Source organism: Rhineura floridana, chromosome 12, assembly GCF_030035675.1.
Source record: "Rhineura floridana isolate rRhiFlo1 chromosome 12, rRhiFlo1.hap2, whole genome shotgun sequence".
Taxonomy (NCBI): Eukaryota; Metazoa; Chordata; class Lepidosauria; order Squamata; family Rhineuridae; genus Rhineura; species Rhineura floridana.
Window position 1 is genome coordinate 35919838 of NC_084491.1, and position 14138 is coordinate 35933975.

At 44.3% G+C, this 14138-nt stretch overlaps 1 protein-coding gene across 1 annotated transcript in view; it reads right to left on the reverse strand.

Annotated features, from left to right (window-relative positions):
- Nucleotides 1–14138, reverse strand: part of IGSF9B (immunoglobulin superfamily member 9B) — a 137982-nt gene that overhangs the window by 51788 nt on the left and 72056 nt on the right. Inside the window, exons 6-8 of the mRNA XM_061592582.1 lie at nt 13541–13682; nt 11179–11324; nt 1380–1522 (exon numbers count right to left, since the gene is read on the reverse strand). Coding sequence (XP_061448566.1) covers nt 1380–1522; nt 11179–11324; nt 13541–13682 — 431 coding nt within the window. The remainder of the gene's footprint in view (nt 1–1379; nt 1523–11178; nt 11325–13540; nt 13683–14138) is intronic.

Below are 14138 nucleotides of genomic sequence, written 5' to 3' on the forward strand. Positions count from 1 at the left end.
TTCTTTATTTTTGTTTTGTTTTGTTTTCGTGGTTTTAAGAATGGCAATCAAGAAAGTGGCTGAGAATCTGGAAGTAATTATGTTTCAGAAAATAATGGATGAGATTGAGATAACGAAACAAACCCTGCGACAGGGCAGTAAGGAGTTGAAAATTGAACTGAGCAAAATGACGCAGGAGCTTAAAGAAATAGGGGATCCTGTGAGAGAGGAGAATGAGATCAGAGATGAGAAAAGAAAAAATAAAGGGAAGATACAAGCCCTGGAGATTGGAACAAATGTGGAATTGGAAAAGGATCTGGAGTTTATGGATATTAGAAATAAAATCTACTGTTTGGAATTTAACGTTGTCTCTGAAGAAATTAATGAAGATATTAGAGACAAAGTTATCAATGGCTTGGATAATTTTCTGGACTGGAATGACGTGATGGAGCTTGATATAGAGAAAATCTATGGAATTAACTGCAGCCATGTGACAATGGAAAAACTCTCAAGAGATGAGCCAGTGCATTTTGTAAAAAAGAAGAACACAGATATGACTCTACAACAATATTTCAGCAACTTATTCAGAATCGATGGCAAGAAAATATTTGGGATAGAGGAAATTCCCATCAGACTCTTATTATATGACTATGGCAATGACAGCAAGATTATTATGGAATACTGATAATGGAAGATTGGGCACTGAAATTACTGGACTTAACAGGACTATTGAAGATGGAAGATGGAATTAATATTGATAATGGAACAATGGCTATTGAAATTATTGGACCTAACAGATTTGATGAGATGGGTTAATCAATACGTTTATTTGGACTATGGTTATGACAACAAGATTGTTATTATTATTAACGAGATGGATTAATCGACATGTTTATTTGGAGAAAAATTGATAGATATATTTCTTAAAGAATTGAAACCTCTCTTTGACTTTTTGTGGAAAGAATAAAGTAATGTTTATGAGATTTGATGATTAATTAAGATAACTACTGGAGGAAAGTGATTTTATAATATAATTTAAGAGACAGGATTGTTATATATTGTAGACCTATAACTGATCTGCGACAAATGGGAAGTCAACATTTTATTTTTTTGTTTAATCATTTTTGTTTTGTTTTGTTTTTTGTCTTAGAATGTTTTATGACTTTGTTTTGTTTGTTTTATGAAAATTTGAATAAAAATTATTGTAAAAAAAAAAACAATCTTTCAGTCTAACCTACCTCACAGGGTTCTTGTGAGGATAAAATGGGGAGGGAAAAGTTTTGTAGGCCACCTGAGCTCCTTGAAGAAAGGGCCAAATAAAAATGCAAGAAGTAGACATATGAAGTCCTAAAACAAACAGACAACCCCCGCATACACACACAACTAAGAACTCTGTTTACCTTTTCAATGTGCAGAGGGCGCCCATCTTTGCTCCACTTGACCAGGGTAACTGGAGGTTCTGCCTCAACCGGGCAGCGGATGTATCCATGTATCCCCACAGGAACATATATGATGGGAGGCATGTTCACCACACGGGCGGGATCTGGGGTGAGAGCAGTCAGAAGAGATTAGGAGTTTTAAAATCTGAACACTTGTCATAGCCTCCAGCCAGGGACGGGTGAATCGGTCCATTTTGGTTTCTCTCCATTTCTCAACTTTCCAATCTTAAATTCAGTTCTCTACATTTCCTTATCACTTTGAGAAGATTTTTTTTTTTTTAAAAAATATCCTCATGAAAATTCGTCAGGATTTTACAGCAAATTTCTCCCAATATACATGTTTGTATGCGATTTCTCTGAATATTCACATTTTTGTATATTTGCATTAATATATGCATTTTTATACACTTTACCCCACTATATGCATTTTTGAACAAAGTGCCTGGCTGGACAATTGCATTGCAAAATTCAGAGAAGTGTGATTTTTGAAGGATGGCTATGTTTCAGTTCTCATTTTATTTTGGAAAGTGCAAATTAGGTAGATTCAGCTTGAAATGTGAACTGAATTAAATGTTTTCCTCATCCTTATCTCCAGCTAAGCATTAAGCAAATGCCTGCCTATTGTGACCTATTTGAACAGAGGTCAATAACGTTTGTAATGGAAATGGAAATGGACTGCATTCAAGTCGATCCCGACTTATGGCAACCCTATGAATAGGGATTTCATGGTAAGTGGTATTCAGAGGGGGTTTACCATTGCCTCCCTCTGAGGCTAGTCCTCCCCAGCTGGCCAGGGCCTGCTCGGCTTGCCACAGCTGCACAAGCCAGCCCCTTCCTTGTCCGCAACTGCCAGCTGGGGGGCAAGTGGGCTCCTTAGGACTATGCAGCTTGCCTACAGCTGCACAGGTGGCAGGGCATGTAACCCCTGAGCCACTCCCTGTGGGGGTGATCTTTAGCTGGTCCTTGACACCCAGGAGACACAAGCGGGGATTCGAACTCACAGACTCTGGACTCCCAGCCAGGCTCTCCTCCCCACTGTGCTATACCAGCTGTAACGTTTTTAATAGTGGAGTCCAAAATCCACAAGCTAATTCAGTAACATTCATAAAACACTGGCCTCCAAAGACTTTTATCCTGGTGCCTTTATCTCCACCAGTTCCATTAAAATGATACTTAGCATTTACATGGAGCTTTACGTCACCAAAATTGTTTTATCTCAATCTATCCACGCTAAGCTCTAGGAACATGGAAGTATATTTCAGCAGAGTGCGGAGGAAACTGTCAAGGAAACACAGGCGCACATACACAAACATCTCTATCTTTTCTCCTCTAATCAGCATTAAAATTATTTGACATCTCACTTTAAAAGTAAAATAAATCCTTCCCATTCAACATTTAGCAGGTACAAGCCACACCTTTTCCAAACTCTTCTGCATAAAGCTTGAGGGATAGAAGCATAAGCATCCAATTTTGTGGGGCAAGAACTTATCCCTGGCAGAGTTTTCCTTGTGCAATTTACACATAAGCAGACCTATAGGGTAGCCTTTCTAGGACATTGTCACAAATTGTCACCTATACTACATCCCCAAATTTCAGCCAGTTACCACTACCATTTAACTTCTGGAAACAAACAAAAAATGCCTGCGGCATTAAATATCCCAGAAATGCATTGGGGTGTATTTACTACACCACCAAATGTTAGCAGATTGGGGTAGTAAAAACACCCCATCTTTTTTCATAGAAGAATAGTCAGGAACAGGTCAATTAAGAGCACTCCAGTCAAATGCATACAAACGGTCTACCTCCTCTGAATATGTTTTCTGGCTCTGGGTGTTTGACTACAGTCAAGCACACTTCTGACACACAGATATAAATGTTATCTGGGGCCAAGATATCGGCCTGCCATTATTGGAAATCTCACTGGGGTAGAAAATGCACCCAAAAGCCATTGGTGTGATCCCCCCCCTAATGTTGAATGTAGTTAACACTAGGGCAAAGGATATCCTTTTTGGTACACTCTATTAGGAGTTACCTAGAGTGAATCTGAAGGCTCCAGGTCAGAGAAAACATTAAAGAAAGAAGGAGGATTTTGACTGAGTTAGCAAGTTCTTCAGGTTAGGAAGATAGGTTGTACATCATTAAACTGCCATGAAGCTGCTCTTCAAATGAAAAAAATATCAAGGGAATTGGAGGCTCCAACTCAGGAGCATCCAAACGAATTTCATAGAATTATAGAATCATAGAATTGTAGAGTTGGAAGGGGCCTACAAGGCCATTGAGTCCAACCCCCTGCTCAATGCAGGAATCGCAATTTAAATTATACCCGACAGGTGGCTGTCCAGCTGCCTCTCGAATGCCTCCAGTGTTGAACAGCCCACCAAGTTTGAGTGAAGCAACAAGAGTTTCACTAAGCACTTACTCAATGGCACAATTCTATATACATCTACTCCACAGTATGTCCTACTGAGTTGCATGGGGTCTACTTCCAGGTAAGTGGGTATAAGATTGTAATCCAACTCTACGGGTGATATCCCTGGTTGGATCTGCCTACAGATTTCAGTGAGCAGCATGAGACTTGCCTCTCCTTCCCTCTGCATCTCCCCACAAACCTCCCAAATCTGCTTAAGACAGTTGGGGAATCTCCCAGAACAGATTTTTTTTGGGGGGGGAGGACATGTGGAGGGATGCCAAGGGGGAGGAGAAGCCCCATTGTGCAAGGAGACTTCCTTTCACATGACATTGGATGTTGCCTTATTTTTCCTCAGTTATTAAAAAGGTACCATATTTGCAACACAGCCTTAAACTGCTTAAATGCCATTGTTCCCTCTCCCCAGGGAACTCTAGGTATTGTAATTCTATAAAAGGTGGGGCGAAGTAGGACCCTCTAGGACCATCACCAGGCTACAGTTCCCAGGAATTCTTGATGATGCTCTGACTGTCAAAATGCTATCGAATGAATGTGCATTTGTAGCATAAACATGCAGAGGAGAAAACCCTTATATGGATAAAGGGGAACGATTTCTCAGCTTATCTACCGGGGGGGGGGCTGAATCTCAGCAACTTAGGAAGAAAATATATTCAGCTACATGAAGACTATCACAATGAGAGAACTCCTAAGTGAACGCAATAAAAAAAAGAGGAATCCATTTTCAGCCACATTACTTAAAAACATTTACTTTTTAGTTACAGCTGCTGTTAACCCAGAGGGGTCTCACTGTTGCTCAGGAGAAAGGAGTTGCTTGCAATAGACAGGATACGCCGTGAGTCAACAGGGAAGGAAATAGATTATGCTAACTAGACATTCCTTCTAAAATAATAAAGGAAAGAAAGGCAGTGTGGCAACCAACCTAAAACAAGATGCAGAGAGTTCTCTGCTCTGGCAAAGACACTTTGAGAAGTGGCAGGGGACGCATAGTGGCAATGATAATGAGGACATAATGGAATTCCTCCCTCTTTAGCCAGATCACTATGCAAAGAAGGCTACCTTAAGACAAATTAGGGGTGTGGTCGGGGAAACATAAAGGAAAAAAGAGGGGAAACACCTGATAAATAGTCAGGAACTTGGGGAGCTGGCTTATCAGGAGTCAGACCGCTGATTCCATCAAGTGTAAAACTGTTTCCACTGGCTGGCAGTGGCTCTCTAGCCTTACCCAGTTTTATGGGGAGATACCAGGGATGGAACCTGGGACCATCCTCATGCATAGCATAAAACTCAGGATCAGCTGACAGAATAGTGAGCAGGCACAGGGTGGAAAAGGGGATTAGTAGGTTGGAATTTGGCTTGGGAGAGCTGGATTCACCTTCTCTGATCAGCCCACGTGGCATGACTGTAATCCTGGGAGCACGCTCCATTCGATTCAGTGGTGCTCACTTCTGACTTGGTAAGTTCAGCTTTTAAAACACACGAGAGCATCAACAAAAGATCTTCAGCCAGCTGAAATGCAACCCATTGGGAATGCCAGCAATCTTGCAAAGAAATGTTAACCATGTAAACTGTTACCATGAAGTAGGAACCCCACCAAAGAAAAGGGGAGCATCCAGCCTCTGCTGTGTTATTTTCCTCATTCCTGTATGCTAATCTGTCACAAATAATAGCAATACTTGAAATCCTCAATATCACCTCATTTCCTTGCCAGAGCAGGATATTACCCTGGCACATGATGTTATTACTCCTGCTCTGGAAAGAAAAAGTCCTGGAGCACTGTTTTCCATCCATCTGAGATCATGCTCCACTAAACCACTGGGGACCAGAGGTGGACAGCAGAGACAAACTCATGGCAAAGTCAGTATGGAGGCAATTCCAAGCCAGGATCTGAGTCAAGAAACCTGTCTAGCACAGGGCTAGGTCAATAAGGAAAGAGATTGGCAGAGAATACAAGACCAGGCACTGGCAGCTGCTGGCTCCATGTCAGCGGGGCACTGGAATCCACCCTGGGTTTTAGTGTGGACTTTCAAGGAGCTTCAGCACCTTGGACAGCAGTCACTGAGACCAGGAAAGAGGTTTTAGTGTGGACTTTCAAGGAGCTTCAGCACCTTGGACAGCAGTCACTGAGACCAGGAAAGAGAAAAGTGATTGATGGAAATACTTACAATAAGGCTGGAGGGCACACAAGAAAGGCCAGGGCCTGACTGGTACCTAAGCAAACCCACAGCCTCACTTGAAAGGATTTATAGCTAGACCAGGTCAGGAGGAACCAATGGGCTGCCTGGGGTGGAGCTACACCAAGGCCCAGGAGTACAATAATGCTCTTTTTTCCTCAGCATCGACTGGGTTCCTTACAAGGGGCCTCAGTGCACTAGGCCAGGGGGGTGCTCAGTTCAAACTGATGGACACATCCTACTCAGATTCTACATCAGAGTCCCTACAAATTGGAACCTTTACACCACCACTCCATCTGTCCGCTTGCGCTACCTAGCAATGCCAAAGCCTTGTCAAATTAGCAGTATTACAGAACAGAGACTATTACCTTCCCCTACATCTCCCCCTCTCTAGTCCACTGGCTATTTTGGAATCCCAGATTCATTTGCTTTCATTTCTCTCCTCCCTTCCCTGGGGTTATGGGGCAGAGTGGAGAGCAAAAAGTCATCAGTAATTCCTAGAGTCAAACCAAGAGTGACTAAATGATGCCACCATTGTCAGGGATTTTGGATCCCTGTGTTCTGTGATTGACGTGAACAAGTCAAAAGAAGGAGGGGGGTGTTAATCCTTATTATTCTGCCTTTAGAGGGTTTTGTATTACATTTTGTTTCAGTTTCCAAATTTGATGGCCTGCCAAGGACAAAATTTTTTAAAAGAAAGACCAATACTACAGAGAGAGATTAAAAATAGAATGATTAACATACATAAAAGAGCCTTGCATATTCCCACACAACAGAGTTCCAGTGGCATTCTGCACATGGATTCTGAACGCAAATAATGGTTGGATACTGCAGAAGGAGAGGGATTTTTTTTTCAATTGCAGTTTTTTCCTGACTGCACAGTGCGCGCACACCCACCCCACCAGCCCATCACACTTTGCAAACAGCTGACAACTACCAAGGACCAAATGTTTATCAAGGTTATCCGATGCCAACAGTAGCATCATAATCCACATTCGTACCCAGGGCATAATAAGAAACTTGATTTGTATAAATGTAGTTTAGTACCGCGTCTTAGGAAATGTAATCAACATGTGCTCTGGGGATTGGTAACAGGACACTGAGCTTTTTCACTTCTAGGTCACTGGATGGCATCCAACTTAGTTGATTAATGATGGCCAAAAGCCATCACCATCTGACAACTACTTGGGCAATGGTGAATGAGATGGCTTTCTATCCAGATAGGGCTGGAGAAAAAGCAGCCACAAAACTCAAAAAATAATGCTCCTTTCCTCCTCGGTTCACAGCGCAAGTCAGAGGTGCATGTAGAGTCATGGCAAGCCCAGAGTTCTAATTCTGGGCAAAGATGCAGATCCCTCATCTCGTAACAGGAGCAGGCGCCCTCCCCTTCCTCCTCCTCCTCACCTCTCTGGCATGAATCCCCCTCTCTTCCATGGTTTACTTTTTAAATCGGTAGTGCTTGGGGAACATCACTCGACACCATGGACTCTCCATTGTGGAGTCTCTCAGGGGTCGGTCTTGTCCCCCATGCTTTTCAACATCTACATGCAGCCGCTGGGTGCAGTCATCAGGAGTTTTGGAGTGCGTTGTCATCAATATGCTGATGACACGCAGCTCTATTTCTCCTTTTCATCTTCCTCAGGTGAGTCTGTTGATGTGCTGAACCGTTGCCTGACCGCGATAATGGACTGGATGAGAGCTAATAAACTGAGACTCAATGCAGACAAGACCGAGACACTGCTGGTGAACGCCTTCCCTGCTCAGATGGTGGATGTTCACCCTGTTCTGGATGGGGTTACACTCCCCCTGAAAGAACAGGTACGTAGTTTGGGGGTTCTTTTCGATTCTTCCTTGTCTCTCGAGGCCCAAGTGGCCTCGGTGGCACGGAATGCATTTTACCATCTTCGTCTGGTAGGCCAACTACGCCCCTATCTGGACAGGGACGACCTCGCCTCCGTTGTTCATGCTCTGGTAACTTCAAGATTGGATTACTGTAATGCGCTCTACGTAGGGCTGCCCTTGAAGACAGTTCGGAAGCTTCAGCTGGTGCAGAACGCGGCTGCCAGACTATTGACGAGGACCAGTCGGTCTTCGCATATAACACCTATTCTGGCGCATCTGCACTGGCTCCCTATTTGCTTCCGGGCGAGATTCAAGGTGCTGGTTTTGACCTATAAAGCCTTACACGGCGTGGGACCTCAATACCTTGTGGAACGCCTCTCTCGCTATGAACCTACCCGTTCACTTCGTTCAGAATCTAAGGCCCTCCTCCGGGTACCAGCTCATCGGGAAGCCCGGAGGGTGGTTACTAGATCTAGGGCCTTTTCTGTGGTGGCCCCTGAGTTGTGGAACAGCCTCCCCGAAGAGGTACGCCTGGCGCCTACACTTCTATCTTTCCAGCGCCAGGTAAAGACCTTTTTATGCTCCCAGGCATTTTAATCTTTTAATTTTCTTAATCTTTCTACTTTTAACATGTATCCTTCTTAATTTGTGTTGTATTTCATTTTTGTTGTGCTTTCTGTTGTTTGTTTGTACATGTTTTTGTGATTTTTTACTATGATATATTGTATTTTATCTTGTTTGTTCACCGCCCTGAGAGCTATTCTGCTAAGGGCGGTATATAAATTGAAATAATAAATAAATAAATAAATTTTTAAATCACGGTTTAGTTTTGCACTGAGGTTAATATGGACCGTGGCTAGCTTTAAAACCTGGTTTCAAGGAAACTGGCTAGCGCTAACTTCAGTGCAGATGCAACACTAAACAATGGTTAAAGTAAACCATGAAAGGGAAGGGGAAAATATATGCTGAAGAGAAAGGAATGAACTTGCACCATGCCCCTGATCACCTAATCACAGTTAAAGGATCAGTCCCATTACATCTGCACTGGGCCATAATGATATAGAATGAAAAACACATTTGCTATGTTTGTTTTGTGATAGAAAAAAAAGTCAAATTTGTCCATGTAGAAATGCCCAAAGTGAATTTCCTCCCATACTCACACATCTTCCCCCCCCCCAAAAAAATCTAAGAGCCATGTTTGACATACCCTTGTGACATGTGAGGACCTTTGCTTATCTAAACTACAAACATTTGACTATTGTGATCATCTTGCAAGGCCCTGTTCTATGTTCTCTCAGTAACAGATAAGTTAAGGTGGCTGAGTCAAGGTACACCTAGGGTTGGGGGGCAGTCCTCCCTAACCTAGTGCCCTACAGATGTTGTTGGAGTCAGTAGCAGCCGGCAGTACAGCAAAGGTAGGGCAGCATTGCTGACCTCGCTTCCCAACGCTGCACATCGCTGCCGGTTACCACGAGGGGGAGAGGCAAGGCAGTGGGGAATACAGCCCTAGGAGTGTTGGATTGGCTCCACTGCTGTGCAACTCCAACAACAGCCAAGGTCCCAGGCTATGATCTGAAGGCACATGAGGCCACCATCTTGCTTTAGCTATTAACTCTGGGTCTGGTCAGTGCCTGGATGGGAGACTACCAGGGAACCACATGTATGCCGCCTTGGGTTCCAGGGTGAAAGAAAGGCGGGGTATAAATTAAATAATTCATTTTCATTGCTCTATGTTATGTGATCAGCACAGAGTGTACATATTTGACAAAACTGAAGATTGGGAGTTGTTGGGACTTGCATATTGCTGTGTTGCAGAAGAGCTTCAGATTATTATTATTAATAATAATAATACTTTGAATCTGGAACAGCATAATACAAGATGAGGGATTCACAATCTGAGCCCACACACAAGATGTCCTTCACCCAGACGCCACCGATGAAAACTTTTTTAAAGTCAAAACGTTTTGCAGATTACTTGTAACCATATTCTGGTTTTCAAGATTTTGGACCATCACTTCTTTGGATTCTTTTGCTGTGGTGCAACCAATATTTGTAAGACATTTTTAGGCAGCACAGCCAGATATTTCAGAACATATTACACCAGACTTTCCCAACTAGTGGGCCACCAGATGTTGTTGGACCACAACTCCCATCAGCCTCAGCCAGCATTGCCAATGGTCAGGAAAGATGGGAATTGTGGTCCAACAACATCTGGTGGCCCACTAGTTGGGAAAGGCTATATTACACACACTGCTTCATTGCTTATGTTGTAAAGCCACAAAAGATTATTTGGCCAATATTGCATATTTTGTTGGCTATCCGTCAAAGATCTATTTTTTAAGAGCTTTTTCACATTTTTATATACCCGTGTGATAGAAATATATTATGTGTATTTAGATCTTGACTCAGTTAATTCGTTGATATCTATTCACTGGTCAGAGATTACATCCTCTAGGCCTGCTGGCTACTGCCAGCCACTACCATATGTCTTGGCTTTCACCTTGGAGCCAACAGTCCACCCTTCACCCCCAACATGCCAGTCTACCTTCTTGCAGAAGCAATGTCCATAGCAGGTGTGTCAGCAGGTCATCTGCACACCCAGAGCCACTATGTCCCTTCCAGCTCAGCCCTGTGGATAACATCCAGCTAGTATGGCTGCACCATGGAGCCCTCAGAATAGCTCCCACTAGCCACCTTGAACTAAAACAGGAAATAAGGAGTGATAGAGATATAAAGCCAGTCTGATGCACTGGCTGATTTGCAAGCATTTATGGGGTTTCTTGTCCTTGGTTCAGCTTTTGCAAGGCTTCTGCATAAAAAAGATACAGGTCAAACCATGCCACATTGGGGGCTGTGCGAAGCAGTGTTCACCTAGCAAATTGCAAGCACTGGCTTAAAAACAAAGAATAAAATAAAAGCTGATTGGTGTGCATCCTGCCTAGGCAAGGAGTAGCAGATTAACCCTCCCCAGAGACATCTAATACTCATATGATACTCCAGCTCTGAAGCATCTGCCACTTGATTCAATATGGCAGGGCTAGGTAGCATTGCATTAAACAAAACAATTAACCCTGTAACTGTACCAATCAGCCTACATCTCATCAGTCCCAGGAATTTAGGAATGATTTATTCTCCATTCTCTGTGCTGCTGCTATGCCGACCCAGTTATCGCAATGCCTGTAAAAAGTGACAGGGAGGCTGAGCAGGGATGTCGCTGGATACATTTTTGGTGCCAATAAGATCTACCGTCAACCATCATCCTCTTTTTGTTAGCTCATCAGCTAAGCAGTCTCCGTTCACCCTAGACAAATGCACTCACATTGCACAGTCAGGAAGGCAAAGGCTGATGGTGAGCGCCCAAGGCTGTTGCTTGGAATGCAAGTGTATTTCCCAGTGTCATCAGGCTTGACTCGGAAGATAATCAGTGTCCCGTCGATCAGGATCCGAACCCTCAGTTTTAGGTCGCTGCAACAGAAAAGAAGCAAAGCAGAGGACAAGTGGGCAAAGAGGAGTTCAGCGAGAAGGGAGGTATGTATCCAGTGTGTGGGGAAGGGTCATAGCTTAGCAGCAGAGCACCTGTTTTGCATGCAGAAGCTCCCAGTTTCAATCCCCGCCATCTCCAGGTGGGACTGGGAGAGATCCCCTGCCTGAAACCCTGGAAAGCTGCTGGTAGTCAGTGGAGATAATATTGGGCTACGACAGCCATTGGTCTGACTCAGTCAAGACTGGCACCAGACTGCAGAGGGCCCTCAAAGGCAGCGGTAGAGACGCAGCGGCCTTACCACCGCCGGCGCCACCGGGGGGGGGCTTAAACAGGTTCAGCCACATTGTCACCATCAGGGTGCTGCACACACATGCCTGCCATCACCCAAGATGGTGCAGAGGGGATGTTGAAACTCCCAACACCATCTCGGGTGATGGCAGCCATGCACACACAGCACTCTGATGAGGCAATGTGGCAATGCAGGAAGCGGTGCAGCCAGCCCATACCAGCGGCAGAGGGGATGTTCCCTGGGAGGGTACCTCCAGTTCCACGATCTGCACCAGCATCGGGTCACAGGGCACACACTCCACGACCCAATCCCAACACAGATCACAGAGCAGGACCTACATCCCCCCAGCCCCGGCAGCAGGGACTCCGTCAGCAGCAGGGGCTCTAAGCCAGTGCCCAACCTGGCTATCCAATGGCTCCAGGCCTGGACTCAGTATAAGGCAGCTCCCTATGTTCCTAACAGTTATTAGGCATGATGGTCATACAGAACCTCCATATTCAGTGGCTGGATACCTCTGATATTCAGGTTCACTGAATACCAGTTGCTAGGAATCAACAAATAGGGAGAGCTGTTGTATTCAAGCCCTGCTTGTGAGCTTCCTGGTGGCATCTGATTGGCCACTGTAGAAAGCAGGATTCTGGACTTAATGGACTTGGGTCTAATCCAGCAGGGCTCTTCTTACGGTCTTAAAGAGTGATTTATTTACTGCTTCCTGCGTCAAAAAAGAAGGCCATTTACAGAAGCATAGCTATTTCACATCACATCAGAGTTCTTATTCCAATGAAGAACGCCCATGGAGAAATACACATGAACAAATGTCTTTTTTTTAAAAAAAAAAAAAGTCCATGGTGTGGATCACGTTTCTTTTCCTGCAAAGTACGTATGGATTTTGCAATATATCTTAAGTTCTCATTCATGTTCCTGCATGGGTATTTCCATGGGAGGGAGAATGTTACGTCTTAACCGGACTGAAATGGAAGTTCCAGGGGGAACAGCACCACTTTTCTGCCTGATTTTTTATAACAGGAATACTATGGGTCTTTTCAGGTAAAGAGGTCCTCCCAAAGGGGCCAGATTAACTAGTATGCTAAGCACTCCAAACAGTAGAGAGCTCAGCTGCATTGGGGCTCTCACTGTGCTTTAATTATTTGAGTTTTCCCCAATTTGAAAAGCATGCTCATCCTGATGTTTCCTGATGGGGGCTTCCTGACTAGTCCCCATTGCTCATCCTATGATAATGCCCTGTTCCCTAATCACAAGACAGAGAAGCAGCGCTCATGCTCCCAGCTGGGGGAAATCAAAAACAATGCTGATAATCCTAGCCAGAATGAAAAGGCAGAATATACCCTGGACATCAAAAACTTTACTCCAGAGGGGTAGCCATGTTACTTTGCTGTAGCAAGAACAAGAATCCTGAGGTGTCTCAACTATTAGCAACTTTATTACTGTAACATAATCTCACTTTGCCAAATGCATTAACTGGTGTTGCTAAATTGGTAGGCATATATATACACAAATAGAGATATAAGATAGACATTATAGTAATGCCCCACCTGTACTAGACATTTTAAACAGTATCATGCCATTTTAACCAGTCATGGCTTCCCCCAAAGAATCCTGGGAACTGTAGTTTGTTAAGGGTGTTGAGAGAAGACTTTTATGCCCCCCACAGAGCTACACTTCCCAGGGTGGTTCAACAGTCAATACGTCTTCCCAGGGAACTCTGGGAATCGTAACTCTGTGAAGGGACTAGGGGTCTTCTAACAACTCTCAGCACTCTTAATACAGTACAGTTCCCAAGATTGTTTGAGGGAAGCCATGACAGTTTAAAGTGGTATGATATTGCTTTAAATGTTTAGTGCTGATGGGGCCTCCATGACAGAAACTGGGAACTGGATCTGAACTCACTTCTTAAAGTAGACATTCTCCTCCTCCCAGTACCAAGTGTAGGTCAGGTTGCCTGGATATGCCTCGGCCTGACAGGTGAACATTGCATCCTGGGAGATGTTAACTGTGGTGTTCTCTGGAGGGGAAACGATGAAAGGGGGTCCTGTGGGAGAGCGGGAGACAAACAGTTACCTCAGCAGCTGAAAAGGGGAAGATGAGCTCATTGCTAAGAGCGTCTGGGCAATGGTGAAGGGAACAGGGATGAGCTGAGCTGTTGTGCCTAACATACACAAGCTCTTGGCATTTTGCCCAGGTCACGTAGCCCAGTTCAACCACACTCATAATTCCTCCTTCAAGTGTAAGAAGAATCCGGCTGGATTAAGCCACAGGCCCATCTAATCCAACATCCTGTTCTCACAGTGGCCAATCAGATCCCTCCAGAAAGCCCACAGGCAGGGCATGAAGGCAAGAGCCTTCCCTCCTTCCCTCCTAAGGATATAAGAAAAGCCCTGCTGGATCAGGACAAAGGCCCTTCTAGTCCAGCACTCTGTTCTCACAGTGGACAACCAGATGCCCATGGAAAGCCCATAAGCAGAGTTCAACCCCTACCACTAGGCTC